Consider the following 22924-nt stretch of genomic DNA (forward strand, 5'->3'; position numbering starts at 1 on the left):
ATCTGACCATATACATGTAGATAATCCCAAATTCGAGCTTTGTCAGAATCAACCATGAAGATCCTTTCCCTTTCTGTATATACAACGACACAGTCAATGTATCTTATCTAATATTCTGCATAACAAATTGTTTTAAAGCAGCATTTATTCTTTATAGTATGCTGCATAATCACCTGCAACCCCCTTCAACTCTCTCTTTGTCCCCCCCCCCCCCTCTCTCTCTCTCTCTCTCACTCCCTCTTTCAAATTATTTGATACAAATAAAAGAGATAATACACTCAATGCATTGAAATGATAAGTAATAATACAGACAAATCATTCATTTTCCTTTTCTCTTGTATTATTTATAAAGTCTTAACATTTCAATTTAAAAGAATCCAATGATAGGTGAATGACAACCACGATCACCGATATAAAAGTTATACTTTGACAATTTTAACAAATACAATTTACAATGAATGACCATAACTACCACTTATACACATTTTATAATAATAGATTTTCTAATATGCATGCTTTCATTTAAAAAAATAACCCCAAATTGTCATAATTTCATCAAACAAGCAACATGGTGTTTGTTTTATTCAAATAACAGTTTTAAACACTTAATAACTTGGCATCCATAAGAACAAATGAAATTTCTCAAGGGTTTATGCAATGAGATGTGTATGCTGCTAGGTCAGTGTACTAAAACAAATCTTCATCATTCTTGATTTGATCTAATTTAATTTGATGAAGTCAGTTATTCAACACAAACCATAAGCATTTTTTAATTTCATTATGCATTTCTTCAGCATAATTAAATAGACAAGAAATATCCCTGAGATTAGAACATCATGCCAAGTGCTGATTATTAATATCATTTTCAAACCGTTACAAAATTACCTGCATAGAGTAATGACTTGAATTTTTTTTTCATAATTCATATTATGACAAACATTTGAATTATCACCCTTAATAATGTGGGCGCGTCGTGGTCAAGTGGTTCTGACTCTTGCCGTGGGTTCGAATCCTAGCCATGGTGTGATTTCCTTCAGCAAGAAATTTATCCACACTGTGCTGCACTCGACCCAGGTGAGGTAAATGGGTACCGGCAGGAAGTAATTCCTCAAAAAGCTGGGCACACCAGAATCGGTAGACTAGCTTAGCCGGGGTAATATAGGAGAACCTTGAGCACCTACCAAGGTGGATATGTGCGCTATACAAATCCTATATTATTATAAGTAATGGGATAAGATATTCTTTCACAGATGAAAAGGAAATCTGGGAAGTATTTCATGAAAACAAACAGTCAAGGATTTTCACCTATAATTGTTATAAGCTACTGAAAAGATTGCATCTGATTGGCTGAGAGCAAATTGACAATCACTGGCAAGTTGCCTTATGAAACACTCCCCTGGGTAGTAAGCAAGCAAGCAATCAGACAAGCATGATGAAAGATAACGTTTAACAAACTTTTACACAAGATAACATCTATATTTTTGTAAACAGAATTTTAGTTAAAGGGGAAGTAATGAAACCCTTGGAACAAGTGGGCTTGAGTGGAAAGAGAAAAATAAAAGAATAAGATCAAAGAGTTCGAGAAAAATCGGACAAATAATGACAAATTATGAGCACATGTGAACAACTTCCCCTTTGATGAACTATAAAATACCCCCAAAATGGTCATAAAAAGTCTTTATCCATAATATCTTCTTTGAAAATATGCATTATAAGCCCTCGTATAGAAAAAAAATCAAGATCTATTGATAGATGTAACAAAAAAGACATTTTTAGTGAAATATATACAAAAGCAATGGGAAAGTTGTTCACATGTGACATCACACATCTTTGTCGCATTGCCAATGGGAACTACATTACAATAATGATCTAAACTTCAAGTGCTCATAACTTTCTTATGATTCATTCAATTCTTCTCAAACTTTCATTGATCTGAATTTTTTATTTTTCTGTTTTCACACCAGCCATCTTGTTCCAAAAGTTTCATTTTCCTTTAAGTCTTTACTTTATGATACAATCTCAAGTCCTTAACAAACATATACACACATGCACTTTGAAAGCATGACCAAATGAATATAATTGATAATAATGATTTATCAACAGGAATGGAATACTAGTAAAGAAAAAAATGATTCAATCATTTTACAGAACATAAAAACACTACATTATAACTTTATTCTAGAGGACAAATTAAAAAAAAACTTAATAATGGGAGAAAGTCAAAGACTTGTTGAACAAGTGCCATACTGAATACTGGAATTACCTTATCACACACTTGCACATTATCGCCATTAAATAGAATAACCATGATAATAAATGTAATCATCCAGTAACTACAGAACATGCCTCTAATATTGGTCACATTGATTCTTATGCACTTACAAAGTGTAACACCAAATATATTATAATTTGAACATTGGTCAAAACTCTTATTTTCTGTCATATTCCTTTAAATGCAATATTATACAGATCCCGCAAAGTTCTTCATTTGGAATGCACAGATTACTTAAACTCACAGTTATTATTGAAAGGAACTCCTTGTTCTTTGTTATATTTTTCTACTTTCACTAGACTTAGAATTAAGAAGATTTAATCCTAAACGTACAGAATTATTGACTTAAATAATCAGTTTTGATGAAAGCGGTATAAAACGATGGACCTACTTGAATAGGTTATAACTTCGATTGGCAAACTTGATTGATACTATGGTTATTGGACCGACATGTACACTCAATCAAAAGAGGATTACTTTAATGAGAAATGACAGAATGACTGGTCCTACAGAGTTCTCTAATCTGCAACTGCATAGTCATACAAAACATAATAGGCATACCTTTAAATACAGCCAAGTACACATGAGGCACAATAGTTTAAAGAAAATGTAGCAATTCAAATTGTGATTTTTAGTAGATAAGAAACTGCCTCAACGCAATTATTAAGAGAGGTTATACCCAAAAAGCAGAGTTGGCGGTAAGGCACTAGAATCCCCACATGATAAAAAATGAACTGGCTCCATTCTGTTGAGAGTCACCACGCATGGGACTACTACAAATGTTCGGACAGACCATTTCAGCTGCTATTTTAGGGCAGTTGAAAAGCAATCCTTTGCAGAGGACCAATTTAATACAATATTCTGTCCTACGAATCATTGCAAGAGATTGATAATTCATTTCTATAGTTCAAAATAATTATCTCTGTCTTTCCAACAATCGTATTTTCTCTTTAAACATTTCCGTCATCAGTCTCGTTCACTCTTTTGCCCGTGAGATGAGGTCCGGCACGTTCTCTATCTTGAAGTCAAGGAGCATCTGTCCATATGCTTTACCCTAAATGAAAAAATAGATAAATAAAAAAGCAATGGCAGTAAAATTACTTTCTCAGGATATACATGTATCCTACCATCTGAATGACTTTAATAACAATTTGCCTGAAAATTGATTGGAGTATTAGATCATCTCTCCCATGGTTGATTTCATCAAAAAGTTTGAAAAATATGAGATTCTAAAATCAGTTTTATATCGATTATGGTTATGCTATCACTTCTGAGGGTGTTTCTGAGACTAGGGTTTGATTCAAAATCACGCTTGAATTCCTGGTTGCAATAAGTCATATCATGTAGAAGAGTCTTACGCTTCACCAATGCATTTGGTGTTGGAAATGACTGTTGGATAGTTGAAAGAAAGAGATGGTATTGAAAGACAAAAAAGAAATAGATGAAAGTAAGAGGTGTCTTTTATGAGATAACGAAAGCAGCTTTTACATTTCCTGTACTGACATACAGGAATGTGATATTGATCTAAATGCAGTAATTTCTTAAAAGTACATGTAAACATTTTTACTACAACTGTACTTTCATTCATTCATTTAAATGCATGTTCAGATTTATAATTGTTCATAATGATCAGAAGTGCATATTTTTGCTTAACACATTGATGAATGCACACAAAAAGGTGCATCAATAGAAGAGGATATGTTAGAAATCAAGTCAATCACCGAACCAACCGAATGGGGAAATCACTCACATACGTCACAAAGAAGGATGGAAGCATTCGTGTATGCTTAGATCCACGCAGACTGAACAAGGCCCTAATCAGACCTCACTACAAACAACAGACCTTGGAGGAATTGAACCACAGATTCCACAACATGTAGTATTTCTCCAAATTAGATGCAAAATGTGGCTACTGGTCCGTCAAGCTAGATGAAGAAAGCCAGAGACTCACTACATTCCAAACGCCGTTTGGACGCTACGCCTTCTGTCGCTTACCCTTTGGTCTTAGTGTGAGCCAAGACATATTCCAGCTAGAGATGGATAGGGTTATCGAAGGTTGCCAGGGAACAGTCTGTATAGCAGATGACATTGTTGTATTCGGACGCATAATTGAGGAAAATGACCACAATCTTCTCAACTTCATGAGAGTAGCTGCAGAACGTGGTCTTTCCTTGAACTCGAGTAAGTGTCACATTAGACAGACAAGCATCAACTTCTTTGGGAACGTCTACTTTAAGAATGGTATTCAACTGGATCCCCAGAAGGTTGCTGACATCACAGCAACGTCAATTCCAAGCAACAAGGCTGAATTGCAACAATTCTTAGGCTTCATGACGTACTTATCTCATTTCATCCCACCGCTGCCACCATGTCAATACTCTAGTTGGAACTGTTGTATCACCTTAACCCAAGTACATGTGTGCCTATGTACAGTTATAGGACTGAGTGTGGAATTCAAGCACTAGTACATTCACTGGCATCCCTGCATTACAATAGTTGGTACATACACTTGAGTGATTTCAAATACAATGACCAAGGGAGTGTTAACACTGTGTGCTTGCCTGACATAACTCCATATCATTACAATACAAACCTTCAAATAAAAAGTGGTCAGATCATGATCAAGTGATGCGCGCTACTGCGTAGTCATCAATAAAATCACATGTAAAATATCTTGTGAGTGCTGGCACTAAAGCAGTATTTTTAGTCATACATTTTAAATTTTCGCTTAATTTCACAAAATAGTTACATGCACATCCCGGTCGAGGAAACTGATGACATCACTCACTCACTATTTCTTTTTACATTTTATTATAAGAAATATGAAATATTCTAATTTTCTCCTCATTGTCCTGTGAAACAAAGTTTTATTTTGCCTTGAACATGTGGAATTACCCCTGTTTAACATTTTATGGTACAGTCAAGTTGGTCCCTATTGTCAAATCTGTAAAAATTGAAATATGGTATAATTCAAACGATAAAAAACAAAAGAAAAAGTGAGTGAGGGACATCATGGATTCTCTCATTTGCATGTGACAAAATTGCATATACAACTATTTTGTGAAAAATAAGCAAAACTTAAAAATGTCATAACTTTCTTAGTTTACATCCGATTATGAAAAAATTTTCAGCATTATGCTTGTCTGATTTTCTCTATTGATTCATATCAACATTTTTCTGAGGTGGACTTGACCTTTAATACTTACCTGGGGATCACTCCTTAAGGATGTAACACCTCCACCTCCCAGAGACTTCTTGAGCACAAAGTTAAGTGCATCCAAGCCAGGTAGCTCATACCTGTCAAAAACAAACATTTTGGTCAGTTTATGAGACTACATGTTAAGCACACAAAAAAAATCAATTTACAGAAGTTATTTGATCATGTTACAAAAAGCAAAATATACATTTTTAGACAATCACATTCAGGACCACACATTTTCTCAGAAAATTAAAATTGATTTCTTTTCTTTTCATTTAGAGACATTTTCTCAAACATTCCTATGAAAACCATTATAATTAATTACCAGACATCACTTTACATGGCAATTTATGAAATTCATATCATATGGCATAGGTGGGAGTACTCAGTACTGTGTTTCTTCACTGGATTTTTGCAAAACCGCAAAAGTCCCTACTCCCTTTTTTAAGTCCCCCTCCCGTTTTTTTCCCCCTGTTGTTGCATCGGTGTACTTAGTGTAATTATCATTATTTATTCTATATTTTAACTTGGTGGCCCCTTTTTATAAGCTCTGCTTTCTCCGGGGTCACCAAACCATCATTCTATTTTTTTTGCTATATATTCTGTTTGTACTTGTATATGATTATCAAGATTGGTATGTATTTGTGCAATTGTTTGTACCTGATGATGGTTGAATAAATAAATTGAAATTGAATTAATGTGTTTCTCTATTTCATCTGATGTTATATCTTGCTAGGAAGATGTCATGAACTTGTCACCGAAGCTTTGATTAAATCATCATTAACAGTAAAGAAAGACCACCTTTTTTTTAATGAAGATGCAATGCATGAATTTAGAAAGTGGTGTAAACTGTAATCAAACTCCCCTCCAATTATCCTGTATACATTAATATGAATATTTAATTATATTTCAAGAAACTTAAAGTCCTAATTGAACTAAATGCATATTAGAATTCTTACAGAAAGTACATATTCATCATCAGTGACACAAAAAGTCAAATAATAGATTTTAAATAAATTCGGGAAAAAACAAATCGAAGGCAGAATTAAAGCGAATGGAATTACAATCATGAAAAAAATATATACTTCTTGAAAGAGAAGACTATATGGATTCTTGACTGTTCGCAGTCAAATTTACACTTATACTTCAGTAAACTGACTTTGCTGTAGTCAAGATTGATCTATGAATTCCAAATAAAAATTGCAATCGAAGGCCAGTTAGTGTCTAGCAGCACCTGTGTTAAGGTACATGTACAAGAATGAAAAAGAAAATAATGAAATTCTTGCTTGCCTGGTGACCAATTCTTCTCCTTCTTCTGTTGGTTCAAAGACATGCTGGAAGTACTCCTGAACAGCTTGAGATGTGAGCGCTTTCTTCAGGTAAGGCAAGTAAGATGGATGTCTGGCAATCACACCTACAAAAAAGGAAAAAAGTAAACAATTTTGAGACTCAAATGGAATAATTAATTTGTAGGGTGATAAAGACAAGGAATAAGACAGTCATTTTGTCTCCAACGATAACACAAGGGTATCACAATTATGAGACTATATGAATAAAAGAGCCCAATGGTTCATTATGTCGTTAGTCCTGATAGGACTGTTGGGTAGTGGAATAAAGGAAAGTTGAAGATGAAATAGAGAGGCGAAAAAGTGACAAAAGAGAGAGAGCGTAATATTTTGAGATATATCAAAAGTGAAGTTCTTTAAAGGACTGTAAACCAGGTGAGATGTGATGATTTAATAATAATGATAAAAAAATAATATAGGATTTATATAGTACACATATCCACCTTGTTAGGTGCTCAATGCGCTCTGATATTACCCCGGCTAAGCTAGTCTACCTATTCCAGTGCTCACAGCTTTTTTTTGAGGTATTACTTCCTGCCGGTACACATTTACCTCACCTGGGTTGAGTGCAGCACATTGAGAGTATATTTCTTGCTAAAGGAAAACACGTCATGGCTGGGAATTGAACCCACATCCCTCAGATTGAAAGACAGGTGTCTTAACCACAAGACCACAATGCCCATACATTTCATAAAATTCATCGTGAACCGTGACACTCAAAGCCAGGCAGTCTCATGTGTGTTACACAATTATATATACATGTACATGTAGAAGCAGTATTAACTGTGTGATATTGAAATACATACATTAAACATTCCCTCTTTTTCATTCAAAATTATAACCAGCATTCTTCTCATTTTTCAGTCCTGGTGGTTTCTGGTGGTCAGCAATCACCAAGAGAAAACTTGTTCCTGTGAACGGCTCTCCCACACTGGTCAGTAGTGCCAAACATGCAAACAAGCAGTACAAACTTATGACTCATGAAAATGAAACAGATTGATGCACGGGATGCAGAGGATATAATTGGTATTTGGGGAAAAAAGCAATGTGGAAATTACTCAATTTTTAGTGTATAATAATAAATAATGACGCAAAAAGTAATCGTTAACGGAACAGGAATTCTTTGCATCACAAATAATTGTGTAAATTCATTTGAAATCATTGCCCATTGTATTGGATCCAATACCTCCAGTAATTCCATGGAGGAACTAATAACCAATAACATTCAAGTTGATAACTAATCATTGACCTTTGACCTCAAAAGGCTACAGGGTTCATACCGTTCGGGTAAAGTATACTCAGACCAAATTTAAATGGCACATTACTCTCTAACACTCACCAATATTGGCAGAATTGGCTTTGTCTCCGCTGCGAGTGTACGCCAGTTGACCAACATCAAACGTATGTTCACCTGTCTCAAGGTCACCAACGGGGGCGGGCTCCAGGTCGGAGGAGCTTCCTGCTTCTGTTCCTTGATTGGACAACACAGTGAACTCTTCTTCTGTACCATCTACGTCAACTTTTACCTGCAGAGTTCAAGCAAAGAGGAGTGAAACTATTGCTGTCATGGAAATCTAACCTTTTCAAAAGATTTTTTTATTGCCAATTGATAGGGTGTTTATATATCACTTTTACTTTCTATAGAAAGTCCACCCTCACATGAAGTTAGTTTTAATAGAAAGCGATGGCTACAGAAAGATACATGAGAGCCTATTTATTACAAAATATGGGAAAGATTGTAAGAAAATTGGTGAAACTTGAAAAGGAACTCTCTGAATGTTTGATCAATGTAATTGTTAGACCCTTGGGGCGATAGAAAAAGTACATAGATGCTGGAAATAAAGTTATGAATAAATATGACACAGGAAAGTTGCAGAGACTGCTCCCCTGCCCCCATCTCTGCTAATTTCAATGAAATCCTTGATTTTGTTTGGATGACGAGCACTGGGAGTGATTCACAAAAATTTAAGTATGACTTAGAGTAGCACTTAAGTGCCTTGTTGCGCGCGTTATAAAAGGCATGAGCGTATTGGTCAGGGGCCTGTTGCAGAAAGAGTTGCGTTTAAACGCAAGTCAAAATATCAAGCACAAATCCCGAATACGGGTACTTTATTGGCTGAAAATCAAGTTGTGCAAGATTTTTTGCGTTGGGTTTGATTGCAACTCTTTCTGCAACGGGCCCCAGGTCATGCTTAGAGGATGCGCACTACTGCGTATATATCAATAAGATTGCATGTTGCATATCGTGTACGTATCAGCATTTAAGTGTAATTCGAAGTCATACTTATATCTTTGTGAAACACCCCCCTGGTCTCTTACTGTTACTATGGTAACTGTCAGAACTGAATAATTAGTCAGTGCCGACTACTTTCTTGACACACCCCCTTGATGAAGGTTATACTTACTGGAACCTTGTCTTTGGGGTAGAGGAATGAATGAAGCTTCAAGATCGGTGATCTGTGATAGAAATGGACGGATTTCAAAGAGAAACAATGATTAAATCATTAAATGGTGAGGTTACATACTTCACCATGTTGGTTCACTGATCATTGAGAATAGACCAGTTCATAGTTACTTCATGGACAATTTTGGTCAAATGACCTTTCATTTCTTTCATTATGATAGGCAGATTTCAAAGCAAGATATTACGTAAGCATGCTTTACATAGCAGGATGAAGAAATTGAATAGACCAAGTGACTAGAATAGCACATCAATGAACACTCAATGAAGGTATTTGTTGCATTTCTAATTTGAATGCATATTATAGCATGTTGTACAATGTAATTGGCAAACAGTGAAATAATAGTCGTTTGTGGATGCATTGGGTTTTTTTTGTGGATGTAAATCAAAAACACAAATCAAAAGAATATATGAATAATCAAGACATCAAAGTTGGTGCTTATCTCATTAAATTTTAAACCACCATATCACTTTAGTACCAATGACCTTCCTCTGATCTTGCGCAGAGTGGAACTACGAACTGGCTTATTAAATGTTCACATTTCTCGCTTTACTGGCTTACGTTGCAGACATATTTTAGCAACTAGAATATATATTTCACTGAATATAAGCTGCACATGAATGACTAAAAGAAAAAAAAACATTTGTAGGGCATTAGCGAACTATGTTTAACCATTTTTATTTATTTTTCATTTTAGTGTCCAATTTCATAATCAGACAATAACTTGATTGTCTCAAGTTTATAGACATATACATATCTATATATAATGATTTTGAAATAATCTAAACTGAATTGAAAAGAATAAAATAAACTAAATCATCATTGCTCTAAATATGTGAATTGAGTACTTTTGTCAATTACATTGCAGTTGAAATAAATTGCATTTATTCAGATATACATGTATGTATATGACCTACACATGATCACATAATTATCTTTTTTTTTTTTAATATGATAAAACTTACGCTTTTGGTCGTCCACCAATCAGGCCAGTCAAACCAGGAGCTAGGATATCAGAGATGATGAATAGAGAGATAGAGAAGGGAGGTTGAGGACAGAATTAAAGAGAGAGGCAGGGGACAGCAGAGAGAGCGAGACAAAGAAAAAGAGAGATAGATAGAGGAAGAGAAAGAAAGAGAGAAAGTGGGAGGAGAAAGATAGAGAGAAGATATAGAGAGAAGAAGATAACAAAGTAATACAACATATTACAGTGGTGGCCACAATTATTAGAACACCCAATGCCACATAAAGTCTATAGGATTCTGAACCCTATGTGCAGTTGCCAAAGTTAATTTGAGGATACCATTTATGTGTCAAAGGCTTTCGGCTTTCTAGAATTGGCTCTTCAGCCTCTTTTCATACAAAATTTATATAATTTCAACCATTGGGTAAGTTACCTTAGTCATAAGTACATGTAGTTATTAACATGGCCATGGGAAAAGGGGGTGCTGGGGGTGCCCTCAATATTTTCCTGGGGGGTGCTGCGTGTATTATTCTCCATTGGCAGCACCCCCTGGAATTCTGGTAGGTATGGTAAAATGGATAAATATAACCAAAATGACCTACATTTTTCGTGAAACTTTTCTTTCTTTTTTTTTGCATGTCAAATTTCTTGGGTCGCATATCAACTTCATTTAGATGTGACATTTTTTTTGTCAAATTTACATCAGCACCCCCTGTAAAAAATCACTCCCAGGGCACAGTATTATAAATACTTATAAAAAAATCTCTTCAATTTCAACTATGTCTTTTGCTTACCCATGCCTGTACCGGCTGGAGCAAGCTCCATAGCAAAGATGCCTAAGGCTTCTTTCTGCGGGTGTTCTACTGCTAACCAGATAGCAGCTTCTCTTGGGTTCAGGTCTCTAGCATTAGCTCCATACGTTTCCTCTGAACCAAGCATCTGTCAAGTTTAGGTATAAGAAGAATTATAAATAAACATATATATTGTATCATTACCAATATACAGAATCTATATCGAGAATAATGAGACTTCAATAATGTTCTGAGTAGAATTTGTGAGAAGTATGGTAAATAATGTACAAAAGAATTTAGTTGGTGTGAGTACAATATTTGGGAGATTTTTTCATACAATAGAAGACTTTATCAGATTGATTTAATCATGATAATAATAATAAACTTGATACAGATACAATAACTTTTCAAAGTCCCTATCACATTGACTTTCAATTATAATTGGGTTAGAAAGAAAATAAAACAAACCAAAACAGAAAATCATGAAAGCATATTAAAAACTGTTTGACAAAAATTTCATTGGGTTAATCAATTCTATGAAAGCTAGGAAGTAAATTGTGATTCATCGTCTTATCGTCTTATTACCTTATGCACCTTATGCACCTTATGGTGTCTTTGAAAAAAAAATATTTACCTGTATGCGGACTCTTGTAAAGTCTTCCATTCCAAACATCTTGAATATTCTTCTAATCCTGGAATGAAACATGAAACAAATATGACAACACTTATCTAATCATAGAATATACAGCATATTTTTTTTTAATGAAATGTACCACAAACACCACTTAGAATCCCTGCTTAAGGAAGGGGGGGGTAGGTTCCATGTTTATGTACAAATTTATGACTGTTTTGTTGTTTACATCTATTTTTTAACCATATTGCTCTGGGAGAAGCCTTTGTTGTTCCCCCCACGTATTTTTTTATAGAACCAGGATGCAGTGAATTGGGCAAAGTGGAGGCAGGGGGTGAGGGCCATTGCTGCAAGTGTGAGGAGGAACCAGCTACCCCCATTCATGGGGACGAGACTGAATTCAAAACTTTGGATTGATGATGATTGTCTCATGTAATTACGGTCAAAATTTTGTGCAGATTTATTTTGTACCATGCTTTGTATTCTGATGGAGCATTGTGGCCCAGTGGATTAGTCTTCTGACTTTGAAACAGAGGGTCGTGGGTTTGAATCCCAGCCATGGCGTAATTTCCTTCAGCAAGAAATTCATCCACATTGTGCTGCACTCAACCCAGGTGCATGAGCGCTGAAAGGCTGCTCGAGCTAAAGCTGGGGTAATATAATTACAACGCACCTAGGAATAGAATATTTCTAGATACATGTAGATGGCGCTATATAAATTCCTATTATTATTATTATGTTTTGTAATTTCCTACTGTAAATGACGTCATTGACATCTTTTATATACGCCACGTGGAAAAAAAACTTAACAAACTTATGATCTTCACTTAAAATTTCAACAGCAATGTCACTAATATGTCTTGAAGTCATACAACTCACAATTGCAATAATAATAAGATTAATAATAATAATAATGAAAATGATAATAATAACAGCTAGATTTATATAGCGCTTTTTGCCAGAGGATACAAAGTGCTTGCTATTATTACCCCGGCTTTAGCTCGAGCTACCATCACTGGCGCTCAGTGCATGCATTGCAAGGAATTAATCCTACCGGGTACCCATTCACCTCACCTGGGTCGAGTGCAGCACAGTGTGGATAAATTTCTTGAAGGAAAACACGCCATGGCTAGGATTCGAACCCACGGCCCTCTGTTTGAAAGGCGAGAGTCAGAACCACTTTACCACGAAGCATACATATACCAACGCACATTCCCAGGAGAGCATATAGGCAACCAACAATGCCAAGCAAATACATTTAATACAAGAAGCATCTTGGAAAATAAAAATCACACACCTGAGAAGAGAGTGTCAATAAAAATCAATGTCTTGTCAACAGAGATCAGTGCAAGTTTGGGACTTGAACCCTGGTACCTTGCAATCGATAAACCGTGATTGGAGTTCATTATAAAACCCTTTTTTGCTTCATTGAAAAGATCTTGGTGGTTTCTTTTTTTTTGGGGGGGGGGGTTTTGATGAATTTACTTCTTTATTCCAAAGATTTACAGGGTATAAGATTTATAAATTAACATATTTATTACAACATCTACACCTATTAATTTACAAATTAAGGTCCATATCTCCCTGCCTCACCCCAAAATAGTTATTGTATCTTTATAGTGAATTTATAAATTTACATATTTGTCCATATATCTGGACCTTTTTACTTTACAACGTAACAACTAGACCTCCCTCCCCCAATGAAGTTTTTGTATCTGTAAAGTTAAGTTATAAGTTTTAATTTGTTTTTAGTCCCAAATATCTGTACCTTTTGATTTGACTTTCTGCTGTTCGTCTCCCCTTGGCAACAGCATTCCGGCCGGCAACTGTTGATACAGCAGTGGCCCTGTATCCATCTAGGTACGTTGCGCTGACCTTGTAACTATCGCTGGGGTTGTAGCCTTTTACACCAGTCACTAGGACGCCATCTCCACTTTCATCTAGCATTGGAAAAGAGGAGATTTTGGGTGTGTGAATTAAGCAAAATCCATTCCTTATTGAGTTACACTGTATTATGGAAGGATTATTCTGAGGACAGAGGAACATAAGTAAACCACTATCTCTACAATTTAACCCTTTCACAAAGAAGGTATTATATACACACATGGGTAGGTCAGTACTTAAAGAAAGAACACTGGATGATAAAGCACAAACTTTTGCAAATGAATATCAGTTTTCTTAGAGTGTAAAACCTAAATGCCGAGAGCCATATTGGATAATTCTTACACATGTTTGAGTGTTTGCATGCTTTGTGGCCTTTTTTCATCAATTTGGGTTTCTTCAAAAGAGTTATGAATTCTAGAAGAGTTATAAAACATGCTAACGAGAAATAATATAACAGCACCATTTTTCCTTCAAGTCCCATTAGATCTATCTGTGAATCTACATGTAGTCGTTGATCATGATTCATATATTTCATTTTGGGTCCCCCTGAAAGTAAACTTTGATAGTATTTATCATTTATTGTCAATAAACACTGTACCTTCTATTACTTCAGACCCTTATCATCCTACATATTAAATTTCAATATTTTTACCCCACCTAATTTCAAATTAGTAAGTGTAAAATGTTTTAGTTTGTAAATATCTCTTTCCATTCCCCGGTGAAGTTGTACAGTGCCAGTAGAAAGTAGAAACTACAGCATCAAGCTGTATAAATACAATTCTTTTTAATTTCTTTCAACCTGATATTTCAGTTTGATTTAATACAAATTATTGTCATGGATACATCATACACACAGTACTTGCATTTCACAATTTGACCAGTAAGCTCCACTACTAAACCATATCCCCTCACAATGTCATAGGGATCCACAGCATTGGCGGAACTGGGGGGGGGGGGGGTTGTGCGCGCAGCCGGCACATGCGCCCCCCCCTTTTGAGAAGCAAAATTACAATTTGTAATGCAAAATTTTTTTTTAACCACCGGGTTTTGAGTAAAGACTACGCTTAGCTAGTCCAGGTATAGCGTTAATCCTGTTGTTTGGAAGAATATATGGCCAAGACTGAGTATTAAAAAGTAGACTAATAACCTTCATCTTGTAGGGTAAGGTCGCATTGGGTCTGGAAAAGGAGACTACCAGCATGGGTCGGCAGACCAAAATTGATAGGGGAGGGGAGGGCACAGCGAAAAAGGGCACTTCCTCTTTTGAAAAGGGCACTTGAAACAAAAAAAAATTTGAAAAACAAAATAGCATAATGTACCCTAGTAGGGTAATGAGCAAAATGATTGAGTGAGGCAAACACGGCGTGTGGGGCAAAATTTCTTTAAAGCTGCGAGCGAGCGAGCAAAATTTTGAAACTTTTAATGAAAAAAAAAACATTTGTGATAGATTTTGACATAGAGAACACTATCATATTTCACCACTTTTCTTTCCTTTTCTTCTTTTCTTTTTCTTGGTATTGCAAACTTTTGGGGTCCATGGAACGAGGTCCATTTCTTAAGGGGGCAAGTGCCCCCCCTCTCCCTCTGCTCAAGATGCCCCTGCATAAAAGAAAGGACGCTAATTGCAAATACATATACCTTATATTAGCAAATTGGACATTTGAACAAACCAGAAGAGAAGGGGCATTTATCAGAATATTCATATGGGGCACTTGATCAAAGGTGAAAATGTACACACTACAGAAGAAGAATTTCACTCTGAAAAGGGGCAACTTAACCCTATCTAGGTCGGGGTATTTTTGGAATTCATATGGCCGGGGGAGGGGGCCTCCCAGGCCCCCCCCCTTGAGATCTCGGCCGTCGACCACGCGATCGCACCGAAAATTGGCACGCATGTTGTCTGGGATATAATCTACAAAATTGTATAGTAATTTATTTCATGCAAATCGTTATTACGTAATTATGCTAATTTATGCGTAATTAGTATGCAAAATCATACTTTTTCCTCTAACTCCGTAAATAAATTGTGATATCAGATCAATTTCTTATGTATGATATTGTTTTTTTGCAATTTCTTATATGTATTTCTTTGTTTTTTGGACCTTTTGTTTTTCATTGTTTTTTCAATGAAATTTGTTGGGGACTCTTCTAAGATCATAAACAGCATAAAATACATACATTTAGGCGTGCAAAACTAAAAATAATCATACATTTATGATTTTTGGTTGAAAACACAATTTACATTGACTTTGTACACGAAATCACGTTTTTGAGCAATTTTTGGTCTGACATGCACTTATGTAACATTGCGTAACTTCGGAACCGCGTACCCGGGTGACGCAAAATTGGTCTCAAAAGGTGCGAAAGACTTGAAAGTAAAAAGTCAGCGAGCAGCGTGGTCAAAAAATTTTGCGCGACGAAAATATCGCGCGACTCGTTGAGGGGGGAGGGGGGCCTCCGAGGCCCCCCCGGCCTAGATAGGGTTAAAGGGGCAAGAGGAACATTTTAAAAGGATTTTTATTATTTAAATATGCACTTTTAGAAGGGATAAGAACGCGAAATAAGGAAAACGGGCAATGACAGGGCATGAAAAGAGCGGTTTTAAGGAATGGAAACTTATCTGATACGAGAATGGGCACTTATATTTATAAAAAGGTAAAGGGGCACACTTTAACACATAAAACAGGTCCTTCTAAGATGAAAGGGGCAAAGTTCTTGGGTTAAAAGGGAAAACTGTTTAGTGCTTCAAAAAGTGGGGGCATTGTGAACCCCCTGCCCCCCCCCCCCCCCGGATCGCAGCCCCTGCATTCATATCATATGGAACATTCGTTGTAAAATCGAGGTGTATGAATTGCAACCTAAAAATATTTCATTTAGAGAGTAAAGTGCATCCCATTTGTGGGTACATTGTTCAAAATTAATGCCGCTTGTTGGTAAAGTGCGCTAGTATGACATGATTGTGTGGGAAATATTTTTATATACGTTAGTGGGTACAGTGTTTTTACACATGTGGCTGATATTACACACTTTGGGTGTGTTAAAAGAGATAGGAAACAATGTCTTCTTTGAATGTTCATAGATTTATAAAAAAATTAATATCAAATGGCATAGTAATCAAGACATTTTGGGTTTATAATTAAATTTTTAAGAAATTCGACAACTTCTGATGAAATCTGGAAATGAAATCAACAGATCAAGTTCAATGTGTGTATCAGTGGAAATCATGCTTGCCTCTCCCACCCCCTTTAATAATTGCCCCATGCAGTGTTCGAAACAGTACTAAATGTCCCTTTAAAGTGACACGACATATACTCCTGCGAAAATTGCGACAATTAATATCTCAGAAGGCATAGGATTAGTGTTAGGATTGTGATAGAGTTTTTGGTTCAGAATATTGTCAAGATTACGATTAGGGTTTATTTAGTTTTGGAGGTTAACTTTTATGTTTCGCTTAATGTTTAGAATTTCCATCGGAGCAATTGTCGCCAGAGCAAATGTCCACTAAGCCTGGTCCCCCCCCCCCCTGCCTCTCTGAAAAGCGTTTCATTGCCGATGACACTAGCTGTAGCTTCTCCCTTATGCAGGCATGTTTCTCATTTTAACAGTAATGTTATGAAACATTTTATGAGAAATATCCTTAATATGGATAAAAACAATCATTTGCACATATCCCGGAGGTTTGCACTTTTCCTGTGAAAATTGTTCATTTGCACATATCCCGTCGTCACGTTTGAACAGATGCCGTTGATAAATTTTGACAGATTTGCACATTTCCCGGCGTGGCGTTTGCACAAATTCCGTTGTTTGCACAAATCCCGGCGAAATTTTGCACATATACCGTTGTTTGCACATATCCCGGCGTTTGCACATATCACGGCTCCACACCCCCCCCCCCCCCCCTTTGGAAAATCCTGCATCCGCCCCTGATTCACAGTATTCAGTACTCATTGGATTAAATCAATATCTGAGATTGATTACTAATAGAAGATCTATCTACACCTAAGATGAGGTTGTGCTCTAGTTATTTACAGAATAATTTGAATTCTCAAATTTGATAAGCATTTCTGGATGTACATGTGTAAGAGAAAGGCTTTCAGCTTATCTAAAGAATTGCTACACAAAAAAAAAATGTGTAGCCGTCATTAAAAAAAAAATAATTGGAACAACAACCAAGTTATTCCTTTATTTGTGTACTTGAAGCTGGATCAAAGTTCTTGCATTTAAGGGCATAATTTTAATTTTTATGATTAAATAGTTAATGTTGCTATGGAAAGGTTTGATATATATATATATATATATATGTATATAAAAGACAAAAAGTCTTGCCGAGTTTATAAGTCACGTTGTTGTATTTTTTTTCATGTGATATTGGAATTCCTCCATCTTTTCTTGTAAAGGTTTCATGATGCTACATGTACATCTTCACTATACACTTGAAATTTAAATGGATATCTTTTTGTCATATTCCTCATTCTTGTGAGTGTTATAATGTTATGTTATTTCAACGTGCTCCTTTAAATGAAAGAAAGTTAAATTGCTATAACTTTCTTCTTTTAAGGGGGGGAAGTATGTCATGTACATGTGCGTTTTTGTTTGCGCAAGAGGGCGCTTTGCGTAATAAAAGGAGATCCAAGGTAATCTTATGATTTATTGTCTCTATTTCTGTGTTTTCTTTTATATTGTTGATGGAGTAATCGTGAAATAGTGGTATCAGGAAGGGCATTTTCTTAAGCTTCCCCCCTGATATCACATATGTACAGTATGTATTGTCATGATTTTCTTCATCATGCGATACCAGGAAATTTATTCCCTGCTACTGCGGAAAAATATCAAGCTTATCATTTGATTAGGATCTTGGAGTGAGTTGTACATAGATTGATCTCATAGGTAACTCTTGAAGACAAACTACACTTGAACTTTACTCCGTTTAGATTTCTAGCCACTGTGAGCGTGATAAGGAAACATACACACTACTATGAACATGCAATAGTCAATAATCAACTTTTAAATTGTGTGGATATCCATTTTTATCTTTCATCTCATGCTCGAAGGAGATTCGAGCAAAGGTGGAATCTATATAGGAAAATCAGAATTCAATAGTCAATGGGTTTGATAAGGCGAGTTTAAATTTCCCAAACATCTTTTTTTACAGAAAATGTAAAATTACAGTATACATCTTTAATAATAATATACTCTCTATTTCTATTGTGGTTTTGTTTAAAGATAGGATATTTAGGAGAGTTCCTTTTGCCATTTCACTTACTTTCCAAAAGAACATCAGGACGAGACAATTTTGATGACAGTTACAATGTCAAATTAACAGTTCTCTATTGATTTTTCTCTCTCCACATTCATATCTCTATAGCAATAACCCTAATATGAAAGTACAAAGTGATACAAACTGACCTTTGACCTCTGTTAAGTTGACCTGGCTGAAGTCACAGGTCACATCAGGAAGCATGTACGCCCTGGGATCTCCAATCTCATAGACCAATTGCTCACCGACCGTTGCTTTGTTGACCAGACCCCCGGTCTTGGGGGGCTTGGTGAGGACAAACTTGCCATCGGGGGCAACTTGGACAACTGGGAAACCAATATTGTCCCTAAAGAAGATACAATGTTAAAGAAACAACAAGTGGAATGCCTCTGGCCGTCTCACCTGCATCACGCGATTCAATATAGCAGCAGTGCTGATTTTGAAAACTACTATAACTCGCACAAGATGTTCAGTGATACTTGGTTACTCTTATTTCCACGTTTTATGAACTAGACCAATACACTTATAGAGATATGATGGCAATTCAACAAATACCCCCAACGTGGCCAAAGTTCTTTGACCTTACATGACCTTTGACCTTGATCATGTGACCTGAAACTCGCACAGGATGTTCAGTGATGGATGTTCAGTGATACTTGATTACTATTATGTCCAAGTTTTATGAACTAGACCAACACACTTTCAAATTTATGGCTGTAATTCAACAAATACCCCAATTTGGCCAAAGTTCATTGACCCTAAATGACCTTTGACCTTGATCATGTGACCTGAAACTTGCACAGGATGTTCAGTAATACTTGATTACTATTATGTCCAAGTTTCATGAATCAGATCCATAAACTTTCAAAGTTATGATGGTAATTCAACAGATACCCCCAATTCGGCCAAAGTTCATTGACCCTAAATGACCTTTGACCTTGGTCATGTGATGTGAAACTCATGCAGGATGTTCAGTGATACTTGATTAACCTTATGTATAAGTTTCATGAACTAGGTCCATATATTTTCTAAGTTATGATGACATTTCAAAAACTTAACCTTAGGTTAAGATTTTGATGTTGATTCCCCCAACATGGTCTAAGTTCATTGACCCTAAATGACCTTTGACCTTGGTCATGTGACATGAAACTCAGGCAGGATGTTCAGTAATACTTGATTAACCTTATGGCCAAGTTTCATGAACTAGGTCCATATACTTTCTAAGTTATGCTGTCATTTCAAAAACTTAACCTCAGGTTAAGATTTGGTGTTGACGCCGCCGTCGCCGCCGCCGTCGTCGGAAAAGCGGCGCCTATAGTCTCACTCTGCTATGCAGGTGAGACAAAAACCAAAATAAACCTTTGTAACACATCAAATAACTTACAATTCTTGCTCAAAACAAGGAAATTAGTGTCCATCTACAAAATAATCACAGTATTCTGCCAATATTACTGAAATAAACAAGGTGGATACAAATGTATTGTTAAAGTGATCATTTCACTTTGTTCCAATATAAAATTCTCACTTTGGTTCTTGGAGATGGGCTAAACGTTAGGCCTGAAGTGTTAAAATTTAATTCTTCTGAAATATTTTTCACCTATATATAGCTTTCTACCCTCAAACTGAAAGGCATTGTCACCTTTGAAAAAAAGAGATGTAAAATGGCTCAACTTGCCCCATCTTTGGGGTAAGTTGAGCCACCTTCTGGGGTAAGTTGAGCCACAAGAACTATGTACAAAATGTATGGGGGAAGAACCGGCATGTCAATTTTTTTATTTAAAGTCTTTTCACTTGCTAATTCTCTATAAATACTCACATCCTCTAAAAGGAAAAGAACAGTGATGTAAATCTGTTCCTTTCTGCCTGCATATCGATGGCTTTTTAGGTTTTTTTTTATTTTTTTATACCATAAGAATTACCATGGCTCAACTTGCCCCATGTTGGTAGGCTCAACTTACCCCAGTCCGAATAAAATATTTGGAGAAGGAAGAGATCCAGCCATTGTCCTATACCACAGAAATATGGGGGCAGTAGGATTTTCGTATTTTTTTTAAGGGGCACTTAATTCAAGCTCACCAATCAGGTACCAGATGCCAATCGGTGAAGATACCTCCAGTGGCCTGAGCCCCACACTCAACCAGATGACCAGCTAGACTGCCCGCAGCCAAGGTGTTGTAATCCTCAGGTGACCAGCCAAACTAGAAACAAATTGACAAACCAATGAATGGATCGACTAACATATAGGAGACCAAAGGTTTATATAATAATTGACTATACATTTTTTAAAGAGGACAAACAAAAGGCAAAACTGACAGACTTCACTTGAATGACAAACAAAAGCAATCAAAATGGTGAACACTAAAAATGGGCATTCATGAACAGACAAAACAATCATTAACAGCTTCAAATCAATAGTCAAATTAATCATTAAAAGAAATCAGACAGTTCCAACTTTCATATACAGTGTGTATCAAAAAAAAGTTTACTCTGAGAAAAACTCCTATAAAGTTATACATTTGTAATATCCTGAAGATTTTTCCACAGTTTAACATTGGTACAGATCCATTTAAGCAATAGACGATATAACTTTAGGAAAATATTTCCGCTTGAGTGAGCACCACTTACTTTTGGAAAGTTAGTGAAAAATGATTTGCGCAGAACTTTGAAATAGTTGTGCGAGTAAAAGTAGACCTTCATCATAAAGAACACGTGGAATTTAGCTAATAAAATTGATTTGAAGATATCTTTTACCTTTTTCAACTTGTTTCCTTGCCCAAAATACTTCGAAGAGTGCATTGCGCCCCACCCCACTCCCCCACACACCGAGGCCATCGTGACGATATTTGTTTTACACTGAGCTGTAATTTACATGAAATGGCTAAGGCTTGAATTTCATTTTGTTTATCATTGTCAAGCTTAGGAAAAGTGTGGAGAAACAAGTATTAAATGAAAAAAGAAACGTAAACCCACTTTAAATGATAAAAACTTAGTGAAAAAATGCTGGAGATGTCTGATATTAACTTTTGTTCAGATTCAGTTATGTCCTCAGATCCAGCTGGCACAAAAAGGGTAAAGGTTGTGCTTACTAAGTCTTGAAATTTCAATTTGGGTGGCAAAATTGTTACAAAATGCTTGAATGTATCCGTTTTATTTCAATTGACTAAAAAGTGCAAGAGAAATGTATGAGAAATGTTTCGCAGGGTAAGTTTGATTTCGCCCTTTCCCCTAGACACAGCGTGAAAACGAGCATTTCTGCGCAAACAGATTTCTGCGAGCTTTACAAAAATGGACAGTGCTCACTCAAGTGTAACATTCTGTCAAAACTTTTATTTTCATTGGATAGATGGGACCCAAACCCAAGATTATATGTGAAAAAATTACCCACATGTTGTATATTTTTTAATTCCCAGGTCTTTTTCAAAGTGTAAACTTTTTTTGATACGCACTGTAGAGTACTAAAATTACTCCTAAAATTTCATTTTTACTAGCATAACTTAATACTTAATTAAAAAAAGCAAGTAGACACATAGACAAACAGTATTCTGAAAGCACAGACTCACATTAGACACTTTAACCAATTAAACCATGTATAGAGTGAAGACTAGACACCAATCTCTCTGTGTCAAAGATAAGCAAGCCACAGTGAATAGTGAATCTAGTCTCACTATTTCAGACTCTGCATCATGCACTATGGAAATTGCGAAAACCAAGGGTCTGTTCCTGCAGACTAGAAAGACAAACAGTTAGACTAACTGATGACTGTGTCTTATAATCTGAAACACAAGGAATGGTTATGATTAGACCCCTTTCCATTCAACAAGGTCATCAACTCAAGTCTCATTGAATACTTACTGTGTGCATGAGTGGTCCAAGTACTACAGCACTGTCCACACACCGACCAGTCACTACTATATCAGCACCCAAGTCCAATGCCCTCGCTATGGGTGTTGCTCTGTAAAGAAAAATAAATAAATAAAAACAAATAAATCCAGATTACCAAGACGAAAAAACAACAACTTTGTTTGCTATAACCTGACTGACCCTTGTTTATTCAAACGCGACCCCCCCAAAAAAAAAAAAAAAAAAAATTAATAAAATAAATAAAAATAAAAAATAAA

General features: G+C 35.9%; 1 protein-coding gene across 1 annotated transcript in view; it reads right to left on the reverse strand.

Annotated features, from left to right (window-relative positions):
* Positions 1–318: 318 nt before the first annotated feature.
* The window catches only part of LOC129261416 (uncharacterized), a 28936-nt gene continuing 6330 nt past the window's right edge, over positions 319–22924 (reverse strand). Inside the window, exons 4-15 of the mRNA XM_064100396.1 lie at positions 22659–22758; positions 20883–21004; positions 18956–19152; positions 13434–13605; positions 11669–11726; positions 11038–11182; positions 10245–10284; positions 9223–9274; positions 8157–8343; positions 6762–6885; positions 5479–5569; positions 319–3326 (exon numbers count right to left, since the gene is read on the reverse strand). Of these exons, the coding sequence (XP_063956466.1) occupies positions 3249–3326; positions 5479–5569; positions 6762–6885; positions 8157–8343; positions 9223–9274; positions 10245–10284; positions 11038–11182; positions 11669–11726; positions 13434–13605; positions 18956–19152; positions 20883–21004; positions 22659–22758 (1366 nt within the window). The 3' untranslated portion in view covers positions 319–3248. The remainder of the gene's footprint in view (positions 3327–5478; positions 5570–6761; positions 6886–8156; positions 8344–9222; positions 9275–10244; positions 10285–11037; positions 11183–11668; positions 11727–13433; positions 13606–18955; positions 19153–20882; positions 21005–22658; positions 22759–22924) is intronic.

This window comes from Lytechinus pictus, chromosome 5 (genome assembly GCF_037042905.1).
Source record: "Lytechinus pictus isolate F3 Inbred chromosome 5, Lp3.0, whole genome shotgun sequence".
Classification (NCBI taxonomy): Eukaryota; Metazoa; Echinodermata; class Echinoidea; order Temnopleuroida; family Toxopneustidae; genus Lytechinus; species Lytechinus pictus.